Genomic DNA, 23,645 nt, shown 5'->3' on the forward strand with positions numbered 1-23,645 from the left:
GCTGAAAAAACAGGAACGGCCGCCCAGGAGGTGCTGTCGCTGATCCTGCAGAGCATTGTCCAGGTGTGTTTCCTGCAGGAAGGCCACGTCGACCTTTTGGTCTTCGAGGAAGCAGCACACGCGGTGCCATCTCCTGTCGCTGCGGACGCTGTTGCAGTTTAAGGTGGCTATCCTTACACCCGAAGCCATTGTGATGGATGTGGGGAGTGACAGCACACGAGGGCACTACGGTGGAGAGGGGAGAGAGGCAATCTCTTGCCTCACCTTCTTCAACACCCCTTTCAACCGGTATACTTCTTGCGGAGTGAAGTGGTGCGGCGCAGGGTCTTTCTGGATCCTCCGTACCGTCTCCTCGAGGCCCTGTCCGTCAGGGAAGGAGTCCAGAACGCGGACTTTGCGCCGATTGTAGGTGCTTCTCAGATAGAGGAGAACTTCACTGGGTTTGTACTTCCATTCCCCAGTAAGTTCCGGCAAGCTCGTCTCGCTGGCGCCGTCGTCGGCATCGCACCCCGGCAGTTCGTGGTCGGAGTCCCCGCGTGTGCCGGCGCGTGCTTCGTCCATCGTTTCTTTCGTCGAGCCGCACGGAGCTGGAGTCCCACCTGGCTCGACGCGTCTCTCGTCCACGGGGTCCGTGGCCGTCGCCCTGTCAGCCGATGGGGCGGGCAGGGTGGCCCCGTCGGGCGCCGCTGCGTCCGCAGGCATGGCGGTGGCCCGCGGTTCTCCCCCGAGCTGTGCCAGTGCGGCCGAGGCCGGGTCCAAAAGTTGTTCCGGCGCCTCGGTCACGTCTGGCGGGTGATCCTGGCCTGCCTCCTCTGCCGCGGCCTCGTCACTGCTCCCTGCCGCCTCGTCCGGGCGGCCGTCCGGCTGAGTGGCGTCGCCAGCAGTGGTCGTCCGCTTTGGAAGGGTGCCACCGCGCCCTCCCGCTGCAGGGCAGCTTTTGGCCTTGCGTTTCCGCGATACGACGACGGCGAAACCGTCCCCCTCGTCGTCAGTCGCTCGCTTGGCTTGGTCGACCGCAGCGTCGGTCGGGTCTTGCTGCCGCTTCCGCCGCTGCAGTCCGTCCTGCTGCTGCTGCAGACCTTCCCGCTGCTGCTGCCGCTGATCTTGCTGCTGCTGCTGTTGTTGTTGTTGTTGCTTTCGCTGTTGCTGCTTTTCGTGTAGCCGCTGCAGCGGCGGCTCGTCCTGCTGCTGCTGCTTCTGCTGCGGTGGCTGCTGCGGCTGCTGCGGCTGCTGCTGCTGCAGTTGCTGCGGCTGCGCCTGTGGCTGCTGCTGCTGTGGCTGCTGCTGCTGCGGCTGCTGCGGCTGCTGCGGCTGCTGCTGTTGTTGTTGCGGCTGCTGCGGCTGCTGAGGCTGCTGCTGCTGCTGCGGCTGCTGCTGCTGCGGCTGCTGCTGCTGCTGCTGCGGCTGTGGCTGCTGCTGCCGCGGCTGTGGCTGCTGCTGCTGCGGCTGCGGCTGCTGCTGCTGTGGCTGCGGTTGCTGCTGCTGCGGCTGCTGCTGCTGCTGCGGCTGCTGCTGCGGCTGCTGCGGCTGCGCCTGGGGCTGCTGCTGCTGTTGTTTCTGTTGCTGTTGTTGTGGCCGCCGCGGCTGCGGCACCGGCGCCCGCTGCGTGGTGCCTTCTTGGGCAGGCCACGCCCCTCCCTCCTTTGCCTTGCCTGGGCAGCTTTTCCTTGTATGGCCGAAGCTTCCGCACCCAAAACAGCGCGGCACTGCCGTTGACAGGTACACGGTATGTACACGACCACCGATGGTGTGTTTAATGGTTGCGTCCAATTCTGTGTTTCCATCTTTGAGTATTATGAAGGCCTGCCGCTGGCCCGACATGATATGTCTCATTGCCGGGTTCCGTGTCCGCATCGGTAGCCAGACAATGCGGGAGACCACCACTCCCCATCGCTGGAGGTCCTTCATTAGTTCGGTGCTCCTGAGGTAGGGCGGCGCGCCGGAGATGGTCACCTTCACCGCCGGCGTGGATAGGGGGGTGCACTGCACGAACAGCCCCCCCTCTCCCCCGACGATGAGCCCCGCCTCCACAATGCGCGCCGCTCCCTCTACCCCAGCCACATAGACCGCGTAGCCGCGGTTCTCCCGCTGGATGACACGGATAGCCGCCAGGCCGACGTGCTCGGCCACTGCGGCGGCGATGTCGTCGGGCGGGGTCTTCGGTGGAGGGAAACAAATGAAGCCATGTTCGTCCGTCAGGGCTTCAAGGTGCTCGTGCTGCGCCATTTTTTTTTTTGTGTGGCCACAGCAAGTGAGGGAAGAGGAAAGTGTTGAGCACAACGAAGCAATAAACGAAAAAAAACAGCGGGGTAAAGCGTCTTATAAACGCGTCCACGCTCTCTCAGGCTAGGCTCAGGCTCTCACCTGAGCCCAGGCCTCCATCTGCACACACGTTGGAGCAGGACCAAACGGCTTTTGCGACCGCACCCAACGGTGGCTGAGAGAGACACTGGAGAGAGACGGGCAGATAGAGAGAGAGACACGGGCAGAGAGAGAGACACGGACAGAAAGAGAGACACGGGCAGAGCGAGAGAGAGAGACACGGGCAGAGAGAGAGAGACACGGACAGAGACTTAGAGACACGGACAGAGAGAGAGACACGGGCAGAGAGAGAGAGACACGGGCAGAGAGGCGAGAGACACGGGCAGATAGAGAGAGACACGGGCAGAGAGAGAGAGACACGGACAGAGAGAGAGACACGGACAGAGGGAGAGAGACACGGACAGAGGGAGAGAGAGACGGGCACAGAGAGAGAGACACGGAGAGAGAGAGAGACACGGAGAGAGAGAGACACGGACAGATAGAGAGAGACACGGGCAGAGGGAGAGACACGGAGAGAGAGAGAGAGAGACACGGACAGTCAGAGAGACACGGGCAGAGAGAGAGATACACGGACAGAGAGAGAGAGAGACACGGACAGAGGGAGAGAGACACGGACAGAGAGAGAGACACGGGCAGACAGAGAGAGAGAGACACGGACAGAGAGAGAGAGACACGGGAAGAGAGAGAGAGAGAGACACGGACAGATACTTGTGGTCAGAATGCAAACAATCTCTGTTCAGAATGCAAACAGCGTTTGTTTGCATTCTGACCACAAGCATTGTGGTCAATGCAGACCTGATTCCTCGTAAAAATGTTTCAGTTTGGTGTTTTAACATCTCGACACAACTGTTTTGTTGCCAGAAAAAAAGGGGAAAACCCTATTACCATATTTTGGTCCTGGCAAAGGAGGTCCCATGTTGAAAGAGCAGTGTGTGTTCGTACTGTTCACCACGAGTGCTCTGCGTGTGGTTAATGTGGACACGATTCCTGTTTGGTGTTCTTCTTGACACAAGCTCCTGTTTCATAGCCACAATGGGTAGAACTTCTCTTTACCGGGCGTGCGGAGTATTGACGCGTGGGTTTCCATGCCCTTGGTAGGATCCGTGCAGATGCCCGCTCGCTCACCCACTCGCCCGCTCACCCACTCGCTCGCTCACCCGCTCGGCCGCTCACCCACTCGCTCGCTCACCCGCTCGCTCACTCACCCGCCCGCCCGCTCACCCGCTCGGCCGCTCACCCACTCGCTCGCTCACCCACTCGCTCGCCCGCCCGCTCGCTCGCCCGCTCGCCCACACGCCCGCTCGCCCACTCGCTCGCCCGCCCACCCGCTCGCTCACCCACTCTCCCACTCGCCCACCTGCTCGCTCACCCACTCACCCGCTCACCCACTCGCTCGCTCACCCACTCGCTCGCTCGCCAGATTGAATCTCGCGCGAGATGCTTGAGAGAGGGCGCCACGGGGGCGAGATGTGGTGATGACGATGGTGTTGTCGATGATGACGATGTTCATGATGATGGCGGTGACGATGGCATTGACGGTGACGATTGTGACGATGATGGTGATGACGACGGTGATGACGACGATGATGGTGATGACGATGGTGATGACGATGATGACGACGATGATGATGACGATGACGGTGATGATGACGGTGATGGTGATGATGGTGATGATGGTGATGACGATGATGATGATGATGACGATGTTAATGATGACGATGATGACGGTGATGATGACGATGATGATGGTGATGATGGTGATGACGATGATGGTGATGACGATGATGACGATGTTAATGACGATGGTGATGACGATGATGACGATGTTAATGACGATGGTGATGACGATGGTGACGACGATGACGATGTTAATGACGACGACGATGACGATGGTGATGACGATGGTGATGACGACGATGACGATGTTAATGACGATGATGATGACGATGTTAATGACGATGATGACGATGTTAATGACGATGGTGATGACGATGGTGATGACGATGGTGACGATGATGACGACGATGACGATGTTAATGACGACGATGATGACGATGTTAATGACGATGATGATGACGGTGATGACGACGATGATGACGATGATGATGACGATGTTAATGACGATGATGATGACGATGGTGATGACGATGATGACGATGATGACGATGTTAATGACGATGATGATGACGGTGATGACGATGATGACGATGATGATGACGATGTTAATGACGATGATGATGACGATGGTGATGACGATGATGACGATGATAACGATGATGACGATGTTAATGACGACGATGATGACGATGATGACGATGTTAATGACGATGATGATGACGATGGTGATGACGATGTTAATGACGATGATGATGGTGATGACGATGGTGATGACGATGATGACGATGATAACGATGATGACGATGTTAATGACGACGATGATGACGATGATGACGATGTTAATGACGACGATGATGACGGTGGTGCCGCAGCTGGTGGCGATGGCGATGACGGCGCTGGGGGCGGCGCTGGTGGAGCCGCGAGCGAGCGGCGCGAGGCGTGAGCCGCGGGAGCGGCGTCCATCGTGCACCCTCCACCACGTGGTCGGGTGACCTCCTTCTCACCACGACCACCAGCACCACCACCAGCACCACCACTGGCACCACCAGCACCACCACCGGTAGCATCGTCCGGATCGTCGGCAGCGCCGTGGGTGGCTGCAGCGTTGCGCTACTCCCGACGCGGTCGGCCGGGGCCGACGTGACATTTTGGCTTTCGCTCAACAACATCGTCGTCATCGTCGTCAACATCGTCAACGTCATCACCTTCGTCATCAACGTCGCCATCAACATCGTCAACGTCGTCATCAACGTCGTCAACAACGTCGTCAACGTCAACAACGTCTTCATCAACGTCGTCAACAACGTCATCAACATCGTCAACGTCGTCATCAACGTCGTCATCAACATCGTCATCAACGTCGTCAACGTCGTCAACAACGTCGTCATCAACGTCAACATCAACATCGTCAACGTCATCAACGTCGTCATCAACATCGTCATCAACGTCGTCAACATCGTCAACAACGTCGTCATCAACGTCAACATCAACATCGTCAACGTCATCAACGTCGTCATCAACATCGTCATCAACATCGTCAACAACGTCGTCATCAACGTCAACATCAACATCGTCAACGTCATCAACGTCGTCATCAACATCGTCATCAACATCGTCAACAACGTCGTCGTCAACGTCAACAACAACATCGTCAACGTCAACATCGTCAACGTCAACAACGTCCTCGTCGTCGTCGAGAGCCCCGTGGAGGATCTGGCGATGGAGCTCAAGGTGTGGGTGGACGGCCTTCAGCGCGTTGTGTGTGGGGTGAGCGCCACCACCACCTGCCAGGAGGTGGTCATCGTGCTCGCTCAGGCCATAGGTGAGTCTACTCGGTCGTTATCGGTGAGTCTCCCTGATCAATAATCGGTGAGTCTCCCTGATCAATAATCGGTGAGTCTCCTTGATCAATAATCGTTGAGTCTACCTGATCAATAATCGGTGAGTCTCACTAGCCAATAATCGTTGAGCCCTGGTCATCGGTGCGTCTCCCCCCCTCTCCCCGCCCCCCTCTCCCCCCCCTCTCCCCCCCGCTGTGATTGGTTGCAGGCCGTGCGGGCCGCTACGCGCTGGTGGAGCGCTGGAAGGGCTCCGAGCGCGCTCTGGCCCCCGACGAGCGGCCGCTGGCGGCCCTGGCCCGCTGGGGCCAGTACGCGGGCGACGTGACGCTGGCCCTGCGGCGCACGGGGGGGCCCAGCCCCGCACAGCGGCCCACGTCCGACGGCGCCGGCCACGTCCCAGCGGCCAGGAGGCCCCCCCAGGAGCGGGCCTTCTTCTGCAGGCAAAGCCTCCCGCCCCGGGCCAAGTTTCGACCGTCGCCGCCCTCGCCGCCGTTGTCGTCGACGTGGGAGCGGGGACGGCGCGTCGGCAACGCGGCGGAGGAGGAGGTGGAGGAGGTGGAGGAGGTGGAGGAGGAGGTGGAGGAGGAGGTGGAGCGGTCGGCGAGTGACCGGGAGGCCTGCGGCGACCGCGCGAACCTCCGGTGCCCGCGGCGGGAGAGGCCGCCCGTCGGGGAGGGCCGGGGGTGGGGGCCGCTGACCGTCTTGTCGCGGGCGGCGGCAAGAGGAGGATCAGGAGGAGGTGGATCAGGAAGAGGAGGAGGTGGAGGAGCAGGAGGAGCTGGAGGATCAGGAGGAGGTGGATCAGGAGGTGGAGGTGGAGGTGGTGGTGGTGGAGGTGGTGGAGGTGGTGGTGGTGACGATCTCCAAAGAGTTTGGGGCGGGGACCGTGACGGACGCGGCGGTGAGGGTCTGAAGCAGCGCGGCTCGCCGGAGAGCAGGAACGGCAAAAAGGAGGGGGAGGAGGCCAGGCACGACGGAGGAAGAGGAGGTGGAGGAGGTGGTGGAGGAGGTGGAGGTGGTGGAGGAGGTGGAGGTGGGAGGAGGTGGAGGAGAGCGCCGGGGCGAGAGGGACGACGGGGCCTACCTCCGCCGCTCGGCGCGCGGCGAGGGGAAGCACAAGTCGCTCACCTTCACTGGCGGCGCCCCGGGGTTCACCGTGGGGGTCACTCCGGGGATCACCCCGGGGGTCACCGCAGGGGTCACCGCGGGGGTCACCGCGGGGGTCACCGCGGGGGTCACCGCGGGGGTCACCGCGAGGGACACTGCGGGGGTCACCGCAGGGTTCACTGCGGGGTTCACCGCAGGGGTCACTGCGGGGGTCACCCCAGGGGTCACCGCGGGATTCACCCCAGGGGTCACCGCGGGGGTCACCGCGGGGGTCACCGCGGGGGTCACCGCGGCCTCGCAGCGGCAGCGGCTGGGCGGGAAGGAGTCGGAGGAGTCGGAGGAGGAGGTGGAGGAGGATGAGGGGGATGAGGGGGAGGGGGAGAAGCTGCTGAGGCTGACGCGGCTGCAGCAGCGGACGGTGGCGGCGCTGGAGGCGCGGATCGAGGCCGTGAGCTCAGACGTCCGCCACTGGGAGCGGAAACTCGCGTCCGTGGGCAATGATGGAGGAGGAGGAGGTGGAGCAGGTGGAGTAGCAGGTGGAGGAGCACGTGGAGCAGGGTGGAGGGCAATCGGGAGGCGAGGGCGACGCTCGTTTGGCGTCCGTGGGCAACGCCGCCGCCGACGAGGAGGACGATCGGAGGCTTTTGCCGCGGCTCGACCCGGAGCCCCGACCCCCGGGGGAGGTGGACGGCGAGGGGGAGTTTGAGGAGGAGTTGGAGAAGTTGGAGTTTGAGGAGGGCGACGACCAAGCGGCGAGGCAGCTGGAGAGCAGATCGCCCGAATCTCGCGGGAGATGGATGAGGTGGAGGAGGAGGTGGAGGAGGAGGGGGGAGGTAGGGGAGAGGGAGAGGTCCCTCCGCGCGGGCCTCACGGCCGTCACGGAGGCCGCTCTGGAGTGCGATCGCCGGCTGGCGGCCTGCGCTCACCGGGCCGGCGTCCTGCGCGCCGGCATCCGGCACGAGCGGCGACGGCGCCGTTGCCGTGACGACGACGTCGACGACGTCGGCAGCGGAGTCGGCGGTGGCGGCGACCCGGAAGTTTCCGCTGATTCCGACGGAGCGCCCGGAGCGAACGCGGCCGGAGAGAACCCATCGGACTTGGGCCGTGGCGCCGGTGCCACGGTTGGCAGCGAGGAGGAGGAGGAGGATGAGGTGGAGGAGGATGGGGAGGAGAGGGTGGAGGGCGCGGTGCTGGGAACGAAGATCGCACGGCTTCACCGCAGGATTTCGGCGCGCATCCAGGAGGCGCGGAGGCTGGAGGGGGCCCTGGGGGCGGTGCAGGCGTCCATGCAGGAGGCCAACAAGTGCATGCAGGTACTCGCGGGAGGGGGGGGGGGGGCTATACGTGGGTACGCGAGGTCCCCAGGCATGCGGCGGTACCCGAATGCCCCCCTGCGTGCCCGGGTACGCGGGAAGGTGGCGTTACGTGGGTACGCGGCAGTATCTCTCACGTCGGTCAACAAAATCAACTCGACGCGTCTCGCCCACTCATCGTCTCTCTTGCCCACTGCGCCCTCGCCCGCTGCCCCATCGCCCTCCGTGCCCTCGCCCACCGCTGTGCCCCCCTGTGCCCACCGCTGTGCCCACCGCTTGTGCCCACCGCTGTGCCCGTGGCTCCCGCAGGAGAAGGAGCAGGAGTTGGAGCTGCTCAACAAGGAGCTGCGCCAGGTGAACCTGCAGCACTTCATCCTGCAGACGGGCGTCAAGGTGTCCGCCCTGCCAGTCGACACCGGCGACAGTCACGCAGGTGGGCACGTGGGTGGCAGGAGGGTGGCTGGCGGTGGTGGTGGCGGTGGTGGTGGGGTGGTGGTGGGGCGGTAGCGGTGGTGGTGGTGGTGGTGGCGGGAGGAGTGTGGTGGTGGTGGTGGTGGCGGTGGCGGTGGTGGTGGCGACTGTGGTGGTGGTGGCGGCTTTGGTGGCGGAGCGGCGGTGGCGGTGGTGGCGCGGCGGGTGGCGGTGGTGGCGGTGGTGGCGTGGTGGTGGCGGTGGTGGCGGCGGTGGCGGCGGGCGGTGGCTGGTGGCTGGCGGTGGTCGGCGGTGGTGGCTGGCGGGCGGTGGGGGCGGTGGCGGCGGTGGGGGTGGTGGCGGCGGTGGCGGTGGTGGTGGTGGTGGTGGCGGTGGTGGCGGTGGTGGTGGTGGCGGCGGTGGGGGTGGTGGTGGCAGGTGGCGGCGGTGGGGGTGGTGGCGGCGGTGGTGGCGGGTGGCGGTGGCTGGCGGCGGCGGTGTGGCGGCGGTGGCGGTGGTGGCGGTGGCGGTGGCGGCGGCGGCGGGTGGCGGGCGGCGGTGGCGGCGGTGGCGGCGGCGGCGGCTGGCGGCTGGGTGGCGGCGGCGGAGGTGGCGGCGGCGGCGGCGGTGGCAGGCGGCGGCGCGGCGGCGGGTGGCGGCGGCGGTGGGGGTGGTGGCGGCGGCGGCGGTGGCGGCGGGTGGCGGCGGCGGCGGGGTGGTGGCGCGGCGGTGGCTGGCGGGTGGTGGCGGTGGCGGTGGGGGGTGTACTTCCGATGACAGTAAAACAAAGAGGCTTTGACAAGGTGGGGTTGGGATAGGCCCCGTCGTAGCCTGGGGGGTGGGTGGGTGGGGCGGGAGGGGGGCGACAGAGAGCTGGGGGGGCTCTGAACAAGTGAATGCTGCATCACCGTATTGGGGAGACAAAGGGGGGGGGGGGGCGGAGTCAGGAGCCAGAAGTGGGGGGCACCGATGCGGTCGTCGTCACGGCTCTCGTAGCTTCCCACCCTCCGTGCCCCCCCCGCCCCTCCCCGGCTTGCTGACACGGGGTGAGCTCCATCTCTGCCTTGTGTCTCCCGCCCCCCCCAACCTCCCCCCCCGCCCCCCGCCCCCCCCCACCCCCCGCCCCCCCCCCCAGGTGACGCAGCAGATCCCCCGCGACGTCCTCCGCCCGCACGGCCCCTCCCCTCGAACCCCCGGGCCCTCCAGAACCCACACTACGCCAACCCGGACGGCATCTACGTGTGACGTCACGCGACGTGTGACGTCACGCGACGTGTGACGTCACGAAGGCGAAGATCCCCCCCCCCACCCCCCCCCCCAACTGCTCCTACCGCCCCCCCCCCCCCAAAATGCTGCCGGGGAGCGCTGAAGTTGGAGTTCATTGTCCTGCGTCAGTCGACCTTTAGTGGTGGTGGCGGTTGTGGTGGTGGTGGCGGTGGTGGCTCACCCAGAGACCCATAGACTCGCTCAGAGACCCATTGACTCACGCAGAGACCCATAGACTCACACAGAGACCCATAGACTCACGCAGAGACCCGTAGACTCACACAGAGACCCATAGACTCACACAAAGACCCATAGACTCACGCATAGACCTATAGACTCACGCAGAGACCCATAGACTCACACAGAGACCCATAGACTCACGCAGAGACCCATAGACTCACGCATAGACCCATAGACTCACACAGAGACCCATAGACTCACACAGAGACCCATAGACTCACGCAGAGACCTATAGACTCACGCAGAGACCCGTAGACTCACACAGAGACCCATAGACTCACGCATAGACCCATAGACTCACGCAGAGACCTATAGACTCACACAGAGACCCATAGACTCACACAGAGACCCATAGACTCACGCAGAGACCTATAGACTCACACAGAGACCCATAGACTCACACAGAGACCCATAGACTCACACAAAGACCCATAGTCTCACACAAAGACCCATAGACTCACGCATAGACCCATAGACTCACGCAGAGACCTATAGACTCACACAGAGACCCATAGACTCACACAGAGACCCATAGACTCACACAGAGACCCATAGACTCACGCAGAGACCCATAGACTCACGCATAGACCCATAGACTCACACAGAGACCCATAGACTCACGCATAGACCCATAGACTCACGCAGAGACCTATAGACTCACACAGAGACCCATAGACTCACACAGAGACCCATAGACTCACGCAGAGACCTATAGACTCACACAGAGACCCATAGACTCACACAGAGACCCATAGACTCACACAAAGACCCATAGTCTCACACAAAGACCCATAGACTCACGCATAGACCCATAGACTCACGCAGAGACCTATAGACTCACACAGAGACCCATAGACTCACACAGAGACCCATAGACTCACACAGAGACCCATAGACTCACGCAGAGACCCATAGACTCACGCATAGACCCATAGACTCACACAGAGACCCATAGACTCACACAGAGACCCATAGACTCACACAGAGACCCATAGACTCACACAAAGACCCATAGCTCACACAAAGACCCATAGTCTCACGCATAGACCCATAGACTCACGCAGAGACCTATAGACTCACACAGAGACCCATAGACTCACACAGAGACCCATAGACTCACACAAAGACCCATAGACTCACACAAAGACCCATAGACTCACACAAAGACCCATAGACTCAAGCAGAGACCCATAGACTCACGCAGAGACCCATAGACTCACGCAGAGACCCATAGACTCACGCAGAGACCCATAGACTCACGCAGAGACCCATAGACTCACGCAGAGCACCATAGTCTCACACAGAGACCCATAGACTCGCACTGAAGCTGTGATTCAACCGGGTTCTCAGGTGTCGTGAGTTGGTTGTCTCAGGCCGGTCACCACTGGCTGCAATGGAACAGCGACGACCGCGGGCAATTTGGTTCCGCGCTCAAATTTGGCTGAAATCCTCCTCCTGAGGATGAACAACATTAACAAGAGCGTCGGCTCTCCTGCCGCGCGAGACGAGATACGGCAGAGCGGGTCGGGAGGTGCCTGCCCTCTCCTGGCTGTGTGGACCGGAGGCGTCACTTTTAGAAGGAGCCATCTCAGACGCAGCTCTGTGATATCCGCTTCTGTGGGCCGTTCTTCGTGCACCACAGCGACACTTGAAGAAGGAGCCATCTTAGACCCAGCTCTGTCATATCCGCTTTTGCGGGCCGTTCTTCGTGCACCAGGGCGACACTTGAAGAAGGAGCCATCTTAGATGTAGCTCTGTCATATCCGCTTTTGCGGGCCGTTCTTCGTCCACCGGAGGCGTCACTTTTAGAAGGAGCCATCTCAGACCCAGCTTTGTGATATCCGCTTGTGCGGGCCTTTTTTCGTGCACCACGGCGACACTTGAAGAAGGAGCCATCTCAGACCTAGCTCTGTGATATCCGCTTGTGCGGGCCGTTCTTCGTGCACCAGGGCGTCACTTTTAGAAGGAGCCATCTCAGACGCAGCTCTGTGATATCCGCTTTTGCGGGCCGTTCTTCGTGCACCACGGCGACACTTTTAGAAGGTGCCATCTCAGACGCAGCTCTGTTATACCCGCTTCTGTGGGCCGTTTTGTGTGCACCAGGGCGACACTTGAAGAAGGAGCCATCTCAGACCCAGCTCTGTGATATCCGCTTTTGCGGGCCGTTCTTCGTGCACCAGGGCGACACTTGAAGAAGGAGCCATCTCAGACGTAGCTCTGTCATATCTGCTTCTGTGGGCCGTTCTTCGTGCACCACGGCGACACTTTTAGAAGGAGCCATCTCTGATGTTACTCTGTGATATCCGCTTTTGCGGGCCGTTCTGCGTGTTGGACCGTTCTGCGTGTGGACCCGAAGCATCGCTCAAAGAAGAGCGGATCTCAGATGCAGCTCTGTGATCTACGCTTCCGCGGGCCGTTCCGCGTGGACCGGGGCATCACTTGAAGAAGAAAGCCATCTCGGTGCGCCGTTCTGTGGTGCGTGGACCGGAAGCGTCCGTCGGAGAAGAGCGGACCTCCCGACTTCCACGCTGACGTTGGGGCGGCAACGGGAGGAGCGACGATCTCGGAGGCGGAAGGGGGCGGGCCGCAGGGTTCGCCAGCAGCTGGAGAAGCGAGCGAGTCGGCTACGAGGCCAAAACCGAACGTCTTGAGAACGTTCAGCAGCAGCAGCAGCTGTGTGTACGCCTGCGTGACTTGGACGTTGCAACAGACGACGGGCAACGACAAGGATTTACACTATGAGACATCTCCTTTACCAGTGGCAAAATATAGTAGTAGGTTTTTACCCTTTAAACTGGTACAAATCTGACACCTTTATACGAGGCATCATGTTTGCAATAATGATATGCACTGTCAAGGACAGTGCATATCATTACCATTATCAGAGTTGTTTCTTTTTGTTTGCATTTTGACTGCTTGTGTTGCGGTTATTGCAAACATGATGCCTTGTATAAAGGTGTCAGTTTTGTACCAGTTTAAAGGGTAAAAACCTACTACCAATGACAAGGATGTTACCGCTCGTAGTGTCATTGCCGCGGAAGGATTACTGCTGCATTTGAGCTGGACCCAAAGAGTTAATCGACGTAGGAGTAAGAAAGATGTTATAACGTAGAAGAAGAAGACGACCTGATGATGATGGTGATGATGTTGCATGCACGCGGGCGGTGATGTGAAGGAAACTGGAGCGATTTGGACACACGCGCACACGCACAGGGACTCCTCTACTTTACGAACGACTTGGGTTCCAGAGGTTTGTGTTCGTAAGTCGATTTGTTCGTGAGGCCCAACTTTAATCCTGTCGATTCCAAACGTGTTGTACGGCTTGTACACTAAACACGGGGGTATGGCGTTAAAAGTTGTAGAATCTCCTGTAGATGTAGACGCCACTGGTTCTTCACGTTCTGCAGATGTAGATTGCTGCTGGCTCTTCACGTTCTGCAGATGTAGATGCCACTGGTTCTTGACGTTCTGTAGATGTAGATGCCACTGGTTCTTCACGTTCTGTAGATGTAGATGCCACTGGTTTTTCACGTTCTGCAGATGTAGATGCCACTGGTTCTTCACGTTCTGCAGATGTAGATGCCACTGGTTCTTCACGTTCTGCAGATGTAGATGCCACTGGTTCTTCACGTTCTGTAGATGTAGATGCCACTGGTTCTTCACGTTCTGTAGATGTAGATGCCACTGGTTCTTCACGTTCTGCAGATGTAGATGCCACTGGTTCTTCACGTTCTGCAGATGTAGATGCCACTGGTTCTTCACGTTCTGCAGATGTAGATGCCACTGGTTCTTCACGTTCTGCAGATGTAGATGCCACTGGTTCTTCACGTTCTGTAGATGTAGATGCCACTGGTTCTTCACGTTCTGCAGATGTAGATGCCACTGGTTCTTCACGTTCTGCAGATGTAGATGCCACTGGTTCTTCACGTTCTGCAGATGTAGATGCCACTGGTTCTTCACGTTCTGCAGATGTAGATGCCACTGGTTCTTCACGTTCTGTAGATGTAGATGCCACTGGTTCTTCACGTTCTGCAGATGTAGATGCCACTGGTTCTTCACGTTCTGCAGATGTAGATGCCACTGGTTCTTCACGTTCTGCAGATGTAGATGCCACTGGTTCTTCACGTTCTGTAGATGTAGATGCCACTGGTTCTTCACGTTCTGTAGATGTAGATGTCACTGGTTCTTCACGTTCTGTAGATGTAGATGCCACTGGTTCTTCACGTTCTGCAGATGTAGATGCCACTGGTTCTTCACGTTCTGCAGATGTAGATGCCACTGGTTCTTCACGTTCTGCAGATGTAGATGCCACTGGTTCTTCACGTTCTGTAGATGTAGATGCCACTGGTTCTTCACGTTCTACAGATGTAGATGCCACTGGTTCTTCACGTTCTGCAGATGTAGATGCCACTGGTTCTTCACGTTCTGTAGATGTAGATGCCACTGGTTTTTCACGTTCTGCAGATGTAGATGCCACTGGTTCTTCACGTTCTGCAGATGTAGATGCCACTGGTTCTTCACGTTCTGCAGATGTAGATGCCACTGGTTCTTCACGTTCTGCAGATGTAGATGCCACTGGTTCTTCACGTTCTGCAGATGTAGATGCCACTGGTTCTTCACGTTCTGCAGATGTAGATGCCACTGGTTCTTCACGTTCTGCAGATGTAGATGCCACTGGTTCTTCACGTTCTGTAGATGTAGATGCCACTGGTTCTTCACGTTCTGCAGATGTAGATGCCACTGGTTCTTCACGTTCTGCAGATGTAGATGCCACTGGTTCTTCACGTTCTGTAGATGTAGATGCCACTGGTTCTTCACGTTCTGTAGATGTAGATGCCACTGGTTCTTCACGTTCTGCAGATGTAGATGCCACTGGTTCTTCACGTTCTGCAGATGTAGATGCCACTGGTTCTTCACGTTCTGCAGATGTAGATGCCATTGGTTCTTCACATTCTGCAGATGTAGATGCCACTGGTTCTTCACGTTCTGCAGATGTAGATGCCACTGGTTCTTCACGTTTTGCAGATGTAGATGCCACTGGTTCTTCACGTTCTGCAGATGTAGATGCCACTGGTTCTTCACGTTCTGCAGATGTAGATGCCACCACCGCCATCCGTTCCACGGCGGGTTTGAACTTACCACTCTCGGTCCGAACACGCAACTCAACAATACGGACCCAGGTTTGTTCGTATCTCTGAAAGTTCCTAAGTTGAAGGTTCGTAAGTAGAGGGGAGTCCCCGCGATAGGATGGACAACAACACCGACGATGAAAAGTTGTTGTTGTTGATGTTATTCGGGGGGGGGGGGATGGAAGAGACTGGGAAGAGAGGAAAACCTTCACAGGGAATTGCTTGACAATGACGATGACGACATCGCAGGAGATGGGTGACAGGAAGTCGTGGCCACTGCAGTGGAAACAACATGACACAACGGGCAGTCGACACGCCGGCTGCTACTACTAGAGTGATGATGCTATACTGCACTATACACTACACGATTGTACACCACACTGTTATACACTACGCTATAATATACTACGCTGTTATACACTACACTGTTATACACGACACTATATACTACACTAATATACACTACACTATACACATCTACTATACACTGCAGTATTATACACTACACTATTATGCACTACACTATACACCTCTAATATACACTACACAATTATACACCACTATTATACACCTCACTATTTTGCACTATACTATTTTAATCAATGCTATACACTACCCTATACACTACACTGTTATACACGACACTATATACTACACTATTATACACTACATACATCTACTAGACACTGCAGTATTATACACTACACTACTATACACTACACAATTATACACCACTATTATACACTTCACTATTTTGCACTATACTATTTTAATCAATGCTATACACTACCCTATACACTACACTATACTACTATACACCACATTACACTACTATCCACTAACTTATTCACTACACTATACTATTATACACTATGCTATACACTACAATATCAGCGGTCCCCAACCTTTTTGGCACCAGGGACTTGTTTTGTGGAAGACACTTTTTCCACGGACCAGGGGGGGTGGGTGGGATCATCATTGGGTCTTCCCCCCCCCTTTTCAACGAAGCTCTCCGGCGACGTATGATTTCTACTCATTTTGGCCACTAGGGGGTTAGCAGCTTGTGGGCTCACCACAGCCGTGACTGAGACAAGTGAGCAATGCGGGAAAGAGGCGCGGACGGAAGTGGGAAATAATAAAACAATGGGGACAGGCCACGCGCGGACTCACCGCCCTCACCTCCTGCTGCTGTGCAGCCCGGTTCCTAACAGGCCACTGACCGGTAGCAGTCCGCGGCCCGGGGGTCGGGGACCCCTGCGCTACACGATACACTACACTGCTATGTAATACATTATACACTACACACTATACAATACACGACCATGATGTGGCCGCTACTTGAGCATATCGGAGCACTACAGGACAGGAAAGTGGAAACAACGACACGTGCCAGTGGACTGCCTACCGCTGCTGTCCGCCCATCGTGGGTGGTGGTGATGGCGATGATGGCGAAGATGGCGATGATGGCGATGATGATGGTGGTGGTGATGGCGATGACAATAATGATGGCGATTACGATGATGGCGATGACAATGATGGCGATGACAATGATGATGGCGATTACGGTGGCGATGGTGGCGATGCGGTCCACGCGCATTTCGAAACGCAACATCCACGAACCACCCCCCCCCCCACCCCATCCCACCCGCAGCGCTCTCGGACCCGAGCCGTGCGTCCGCGCGCGTTCCTCCGATGCCCGGACATCCGCTTCGCCGTCTCTACGGTGGGACAAGTCGGCAGTGCTATACAACATTCCCCCCTTTGTTAAACCCCGCGCGCGCGGGCCGATCGTCCACCCGTCAACTCCACTGCTGGATGAGAGCCCCCCATCCCCCGCAGGGTCGCGACGTCTCTGGGGCGGTGTGGGGCGGGCAGAGAGAAGGGTGGGGGGTCAATTTGTGGCCATACTTCCCCGCGCCCGTCAACGCGACGACGGTGGCGTTTGCCGGTGCCCTGCGGTCACGTCCCGTGGCAACCCCCCACCCCGACCCCGCTAACGCACGCCGCTGGCGCCGCTGTTTGGAGGCTTTTTAAACAAAAAATCTGCTTAGCTTTCGAGTTATGACAATCACGGATATATATATAGAGAGAGAGAGATTATATATAAACTGTTCGTCCATATTTTGTGATTTTATTGATGAGGTTGCCTCTTCCTCCTCATGGTCGTTTGTTGTTTGTTGCGGTTAAAGTTTCAGCGAGAGGGGAGAGTGAGCGGAGGCTTCGAGAATGCGCTGTGCCCTCCACCAACCAGGGGTCTCTTGCGAGAGTAAGATCGTGGGGAGCGGTGGGTGCAGTGGTTAGCGCACCGCGGCGACCCGAGTTCGACGCCCCGCTCACGACCATTAAACACGTTCCTGCGGAGTTTGCAGGTAGGAACCTGGTTGGACAGCGCATTCGTGAACGACAGAAAGCTCGCGGTCACGTGACGCACTTGAACCAATCCGGGAGCGTGCTACGTGTTTGGGAGGGGCTATGCACGACAGACAAATAATCCCTGGTTGGCAGTGTGGAACTGTTGTTCCTAACTGTATAAATCTTGATTTGAAGCTTTCGTGACTGCCGGAATCCTTACTCTTTGGATCTTTCGGTAAAGTCACGTAGGTAAAAAAATGTAATGAAATAAAATTTTGATAAAAAATTAAATAACATTTTTTTTTCATATATAAATAAAATTTTATTTTATATTTTTTTTAACCAAAATTTTATTTCATTAATTTTTTACCACAGCAACAAAATCTCTCGCCTACTTCAGCAGTTTTTTCTTGTTGTGGTTGTCCCACCTGATGACGGTCGCTTGCGTTGCGATCGAAACGTCGTGATCTATTATTATTATTCTACCCACGTGACTTCACCGAAAGAACCAAAGTTCATTAATAAACCATAAAAAAGCATCTATATTTATTTTAGCAGCTGTAAGGCTACCACCACTGAACTCTGTATGAGCTCGTTTATTTAAAGCGACCTGGCCACATTCACAAAATGATAGCTACTCAAATAATGTCGGCTTATCATCCTCATCATCCTCATCATCATCATCCTCATCATCATCCTCATCATCCTCATCATCATCCTCCTCATCATCATCCTCATCATCATCCTCATCATCATCATCCTCATCATCATCCTCATCATCCTCATCATCATCCTCATCATCCTCATCATCATCATCCTCATCATCATCATCATCCTCATCATCATCCTCATCATCATCATCGTGGACAGTTTATAGCAGGAGGCAAAAATATTCGATCGTCGTTGACTCTAAATGTGGAGGGGAAAACACGGAGATGACCTGGGGGAGAAAAGTCCACGCGGCCATGGAGAGAGACGAGAGATGAGAGACGCAGACTCCAAATATACCGCAGCAGGCATCAGGGTCGGAATGGAACCCACGACCTCCTGCGTACCAGGCGAGGTAGTTAACATCTCCTAGCCACCGTGATGATAATGATGAGAGAGAGAGAAAGAAAGAGAGAGAGACGCAGACTCCAAATATACAGCAGCAGGCATCGGGGTCGGAATGGAACCCACTACCTCCTGCGTACCAGGCGAGGTAGTTAACATCTAGCCACTGTGATGATGATGAAGATGAGAGAGAGAAAGAAAGAGAGACGCAGACTCCAAATACGCAGCAGGCATCAGGGTCGGGATGGAACCCACGACCTCCTGCGTACCAGGCGAGGTAGTTAACATCTCCTAGCCACCGTGATGATGATGAGAGAGAGAGACGCAGACTCATAATATGCAGCAGCAGGCATCACGGTCGGAATGGAACCCACGACCTCCTGCGTACCAGGCGAGGTAGTTAACATCTGGTGTGGGGAATATCTGATCCGCTTCCTTGGCCCCCTCCCCTAGGTCGACTCGACCTTAAGTGAGTACTCGCTGGTGTGGTGTGCAAGAACATGAGCAATGGGGAGACAAAGGCGGCCGGGCGTGGTGCTGGCCACCCACCCCCTCGTGTGCCACAGCGCCGGTAGCCTTCATCACTCGCTAACAGCACTTGCCCCGACGCTCTGTGAGAGGCTACACGCCGGGACGACCTTTGTCTTTGGGGGCCGTCCATAAATGACGTCACTCACCTGGGGGGGGGGCGGGTCAGACGTTCGTGACGAGGGGGGGGGGTTGAGAAATGTGACGTCACATCAAAATGCGCAACTTTATAAATAAATATAGACAACACGTTCTACTTAATTAAATGGACTTTGTAATAAATGTTTTCTCCTACAACATCAGAGTGCAGCGCCACATTAAATACGCACTACAATGACAATAGTTTAAAGCGATTTGAAGCGTGTTTATTTGTTTGGGGGGGGGGGGGGGGGGGCAGAGCTTTGTGACGTCATATTTGAGGGGGGGGGGGTCTGACTTTTTGTGACGTCGTGTGACGATGGAGGGAGAGGGGGAGGGGGGCAGTCAAAATCGTCCAAAATCGCGTGACGTCATTTATGGACGGCCCTATTTGTTGTGAGACCAGGATTGCGCGACTAGTATTGAGTGCATCCTCTTCATGGGAGCGGCTTCGTCGGTGAAGGGGGTCTCGTATCGGTCGGGTTTTGAGTCTTTCTCTGCAAATCATCTTCACGATCCGCAGAATATACTACAGATAATTAATGCTTTATTATTTAAATCGGCTGTGTGTGTGTGTGTGCGGCAAAAATGAAGAGCTGTGAAAGAAACAAAAAATATATTTGCAAAAATTGCGTGCGCTTATCTGCGTGTGCGTGCGTGTGTGACGAATCGATCAATGAAATCTGCATTCATGACTCGACTGGCCCAAGGGTTATTGTGAGCCACAGAGATTATCAGAATTCCACAGCACAAAGACAAAGATCCCTCCCCCGTATAGCCTTGACGGACTGTTGGGGAAAGTGCTGTTAGCGAGCGCCTATGAAGGGGCCTGCACTGTGGCACACGATGATTTTAAAAAGTGCAGCACGGCCCTCCCAGTGAGCTGTGTGACGTTCAAACAGAAACAAACCCAAACAAACATCGCCACTGGAGAGACAAAGGCGGCCGTGCCCGCGTGGGTGCTGGGCCACACTGCCCACACGATGGGCCACAGCCGACACAGTCCACAAGCTCCGCTGGTGGGTTGGTGGGTGGGCGGGCGGGTTGGTGGGTGGGTGGGCGGGTTGGTGGTTGGGTTGGTTGGTAGGTGAGTTGGTGGGTGGGCGGGTGGGTGGGTGGGTTGGTGGGTGGGTGGGTTGGCGGGTGGGTTGGCGGGTGGGTGGGTTGGTGGGTGGGTTGGCGGGTGGGTTGTTGGGTGGGCGGGTTGGTGGGTGGGTGGGCGGGTTGGTGGGTGGGTTGGCTGGTGGGTGGGTTGGCGGGTGGGTTGGTGGGTGGGTGGATTGGTGGGTGGTTTAGTGGATGAGTGGTTTGGTGGGTGGGTTGGTGGGTGGGTTGGTGGGTGGGTTGGTGGGTGGGTTGGTGGGTGGGTGGGTTGGTGGGTGGTTTAGTGGATGAGTGGTTTGGTGGGTGGGTGGGTTGGTGGGTGGGTTGGTGGGTGGGTGGGTTGGTGGGTGGTTTAGTGGATGAGTGGTTTGGTGGGTGGGTGGGTTGGTGGGTGGGTTGGTGGGTGGGTTGGTGGGTGGTTTAGTGGATGAGTGGTTTGGTGGGTGGGTGGGTTGGTAAGTGGGTTGGTGGGTGGGTGGGCTACCTTTGTAGCTTTAGAGGGCGAGTGGTGGTGCAGCGGTTAGCGCTACGCTGCAATACCAACCCGGCTATGACCTCGAGTTCGACTCCCAGCTCACGGCCAACACCGGTGACGATTGCCTGGGGCTCCCCCTAGGTCGACTCAGCCTCAAATGAGTCTCCTTGGTGGCTGTGTGTAGTCAACATCGCCACTGGGGAGACAAAGGCGGCCGGGCGTGGTTTGCTGGCCACACACCCCCTCGTGTGCCACAGTGCCGGTACCCTTCAAAGCACTACAGCTTGTACATCTCACAGTTCCAATTCTTCATGGAGGAAAACGCATACTTATTAACTGATTACTAATCTTATAAAAGACAAAGTTGTCATTATGTGTGTCTGTTCAAAATGTTTAGCGTTCTTCCCGACATGCAACAAACTGGAACATTTGCCACGTGGTTACTTTACAGACTGTACACCATGCAAACATTATACAAATACACTTTTGTTTTGGGCGGGGGGGGGCTCAATAATGCATAAAATGTTTGCACAGCAAGTGAGCTGTGACGTCACATCTGTCACGTGACCCGCGCGTGTGGAAGCGTAACGCATTGTAGTGTAGCGGGTAGCGCTACGAACCCGGCGACCCGAGTTCGACGATTATTTCAACCGCTCCTGGGCCTCCCCTAGGTCGACTCAGCCTCAAACGAGTACCTGGTGCGGTGTGTGAACATCGCCACTGGGGAGACAAAGGCGGCCGGGCGTGCTACTGTCACCCATCTCGTTAATTACATAATTATTATGTTATATAATTATTATATTATATAATTATTATATTATATAATTATGATATAATTACAATAACCCCCTCCCTCCTTCGCTCAGTGGAGAGACACCTGGTAAAATAATAGTATTTTAGAAAATAGTTTATACTTGAAGTTTGCGGTGTCTCTCTCTGTGGGTCTCTTTCTCTCTCTCCCCGCGGTCGCGTGGATTTTGTGTCCGGGATTTTTTCTCTGTTTCCCCCGCTCCACACATTAAGAATCAACGTCACCACGCGTTTGGGAGTTGTTTGGCCACGGCTCTGCATTTACACACGATGATGATGACGACGACGATCCACTTTGTTGAGCCGTTATCGTTTGTGATTAGCCCACGGTCGCTTCTGAAAAAAAAAATTAATTTAGAGATAGGTGGTGGCTCAACGATGGGCTAATTCAACTGGGTAAAATTAACCCGTAAAAACAAAGTTTTTCACTATAAATCCTTTATATGCGTGGCGGCTAGAGTCCTCTCGTCCTCTGGCTTGAGGTGGCTGCCACCTATGGGTCAGATGATTGCCTGCCACCATTAAGCAATTGGTAATTAAATATTTAATTTGTTTTATCCTAAAAAGTGTAAAATTTTGGAAAAAAAATTTCACGAAAATAAATTGTCACGCACAACGAGTCTGTGTGCAAAATGTCAGCTCGATTGGATCACGGGAAGTGGGTTAAAAAACGACCGAAAGATTTGCACGGTCCTAAGCAAGCAAGCGAACTTAATATAAAGGATTTAAAAAGACAATTAAACCCGATTGTGCCACCCTTGTCAGTGAGTCGCTTTTACGTCAAAGCAGAGGTCGCAACCGGGTACACGATACCCGGCAACCCGTACCCGGCCGGGTACGGGTACCCGTTTGCGACCCTGGTGCGGCCGGGTACGGGTAGGCCGTGAGTCACTGGTGAGTCACCGTGTGTCACTCATTTCCCAACGTCTTGTCTCTTCTCACAATTCAAGTTCCTAGAATCAACCCACCCGCGCCTGCAACGTGGCTTCATCCCAGAGGTCGCAATCGGGTACCCGTACCCTACCCCGTTACCCGGCCGGGTACAGGTAGCCGGGTATCAGGTAGGGTACGGGTACGGCCGGGTATCAGGTAGGGTACGGGTACCCGTTTGCGACCCTGGTGCGGCCGGGTACGGGTAAGGAATCAAAACCCGTTTGCGACCTCTGCGTCAAAGGCGACGCTGGGGTTACACTGCCCTCTGGTGTCTGGCCACGGTAAGTGCAGCGAGGTCCCGGTTCACTGCGACCAAATCGCCTTCAAGGACTCTGGGGAAAACCTTTGGCGCGCCTCTCTGTGCGTGTGTAAAAAAGAATGAGAAACAAACTCCTTAACAAAGTTTTCTTTATAAGAAAACTTATTTTTTTTCGATTTAAAGCTTCTTTCGTGACTGCAGGGATTCATCTTCTTGGTTCTTTCGGTAAAGTCACGCAGAAGGGAAATAAATAAATAATGAAAATAAAACAATAATAACATTCTCACGACGTTTCGGCCACAACGCAAGCAGCCGTCCTCAGGTGAAGAACAGGTCTGTCGGAAAGACAGCGTCCCAATGTTTTATTATGAACAACTTCGTTTAACTCGCGGTCGAGAAGGACGTCAATGGCGCCTGAGACGTCACGTGGGCCCCTGAGACACGTGACGCCTGAGACGACACGTGACGTCTGAGACACGTGACGTATAGTGTAGTGTATCGTGTAGTGTATAGTGTAGTGTGTAGTGTATAGTGTAGTTTATAGTGCAGTGTGTAGTGTATAGTGTAGTTTATAGTGTAGTGTGTAGTGTATATAGTAGTGTAGTGTATAGTGTAGTGTATAGTGTAGTATATAGTGTAGTGGATAGTGTAGTGGATAGTGTATAGTGTAGTGTATAGTGTATTGTGTATAGTGTAGTGTATAGTAGTGTATAGTGTAGTGTATAGTTTAGTGTATAGTTTAGTGTA

The 23,645-nt window shown here is 56.0% G+C and overlaps 1 protein-coding gene across 1 annotated transcript; it reads left to right on the plus strand.

The window, feature by feature from the left end:
* The first annotated feature begins 4,830 nt into the window (after positions 1-4,830).
* LOC144951910 (ras association domain-containing protein 8-like) lies at positions 4,831-13,643 on the plus strand. Its single transcript, XM_078882254.1, has 7 exons — positions 4,831-5,761; positions 5,989-6,326; positions 6,889-7,158; positions 7,246-7,591; positions 7,725-8,200; positions 8,510-8,633; positions 9,747-13,643. Exons 1-7 carry the CDS (start codon positions 5,659-5,661, stop codon positions 9,854-9,856), a joined length of 1,767 nt encoding a protein of 588 aa, XP_078738380.1. The 5' UTR covers positions 4,831-5,658; the 3' UTR covers positions 9,857-13,643.
* The last annotated feature ends 10,002 nt before the right edge of the window (positions 13,644-23,645 follow it).

This window comes from Lampetra fluviatilis, chromosome 64 (genome assembly GCF_964198595.1).
Source record: "Lampetra fluviatilis chromosome 64, kcLamFluv1.1, whole genome shotgun sequence".
NCBI classification, from domain to species: Eukaryota; Metazoa; Chordata; class Hyperoartia; order Petromyzontiformes; family Petromyzontidae; genus Lampetra; species Lampetra fluviatilis.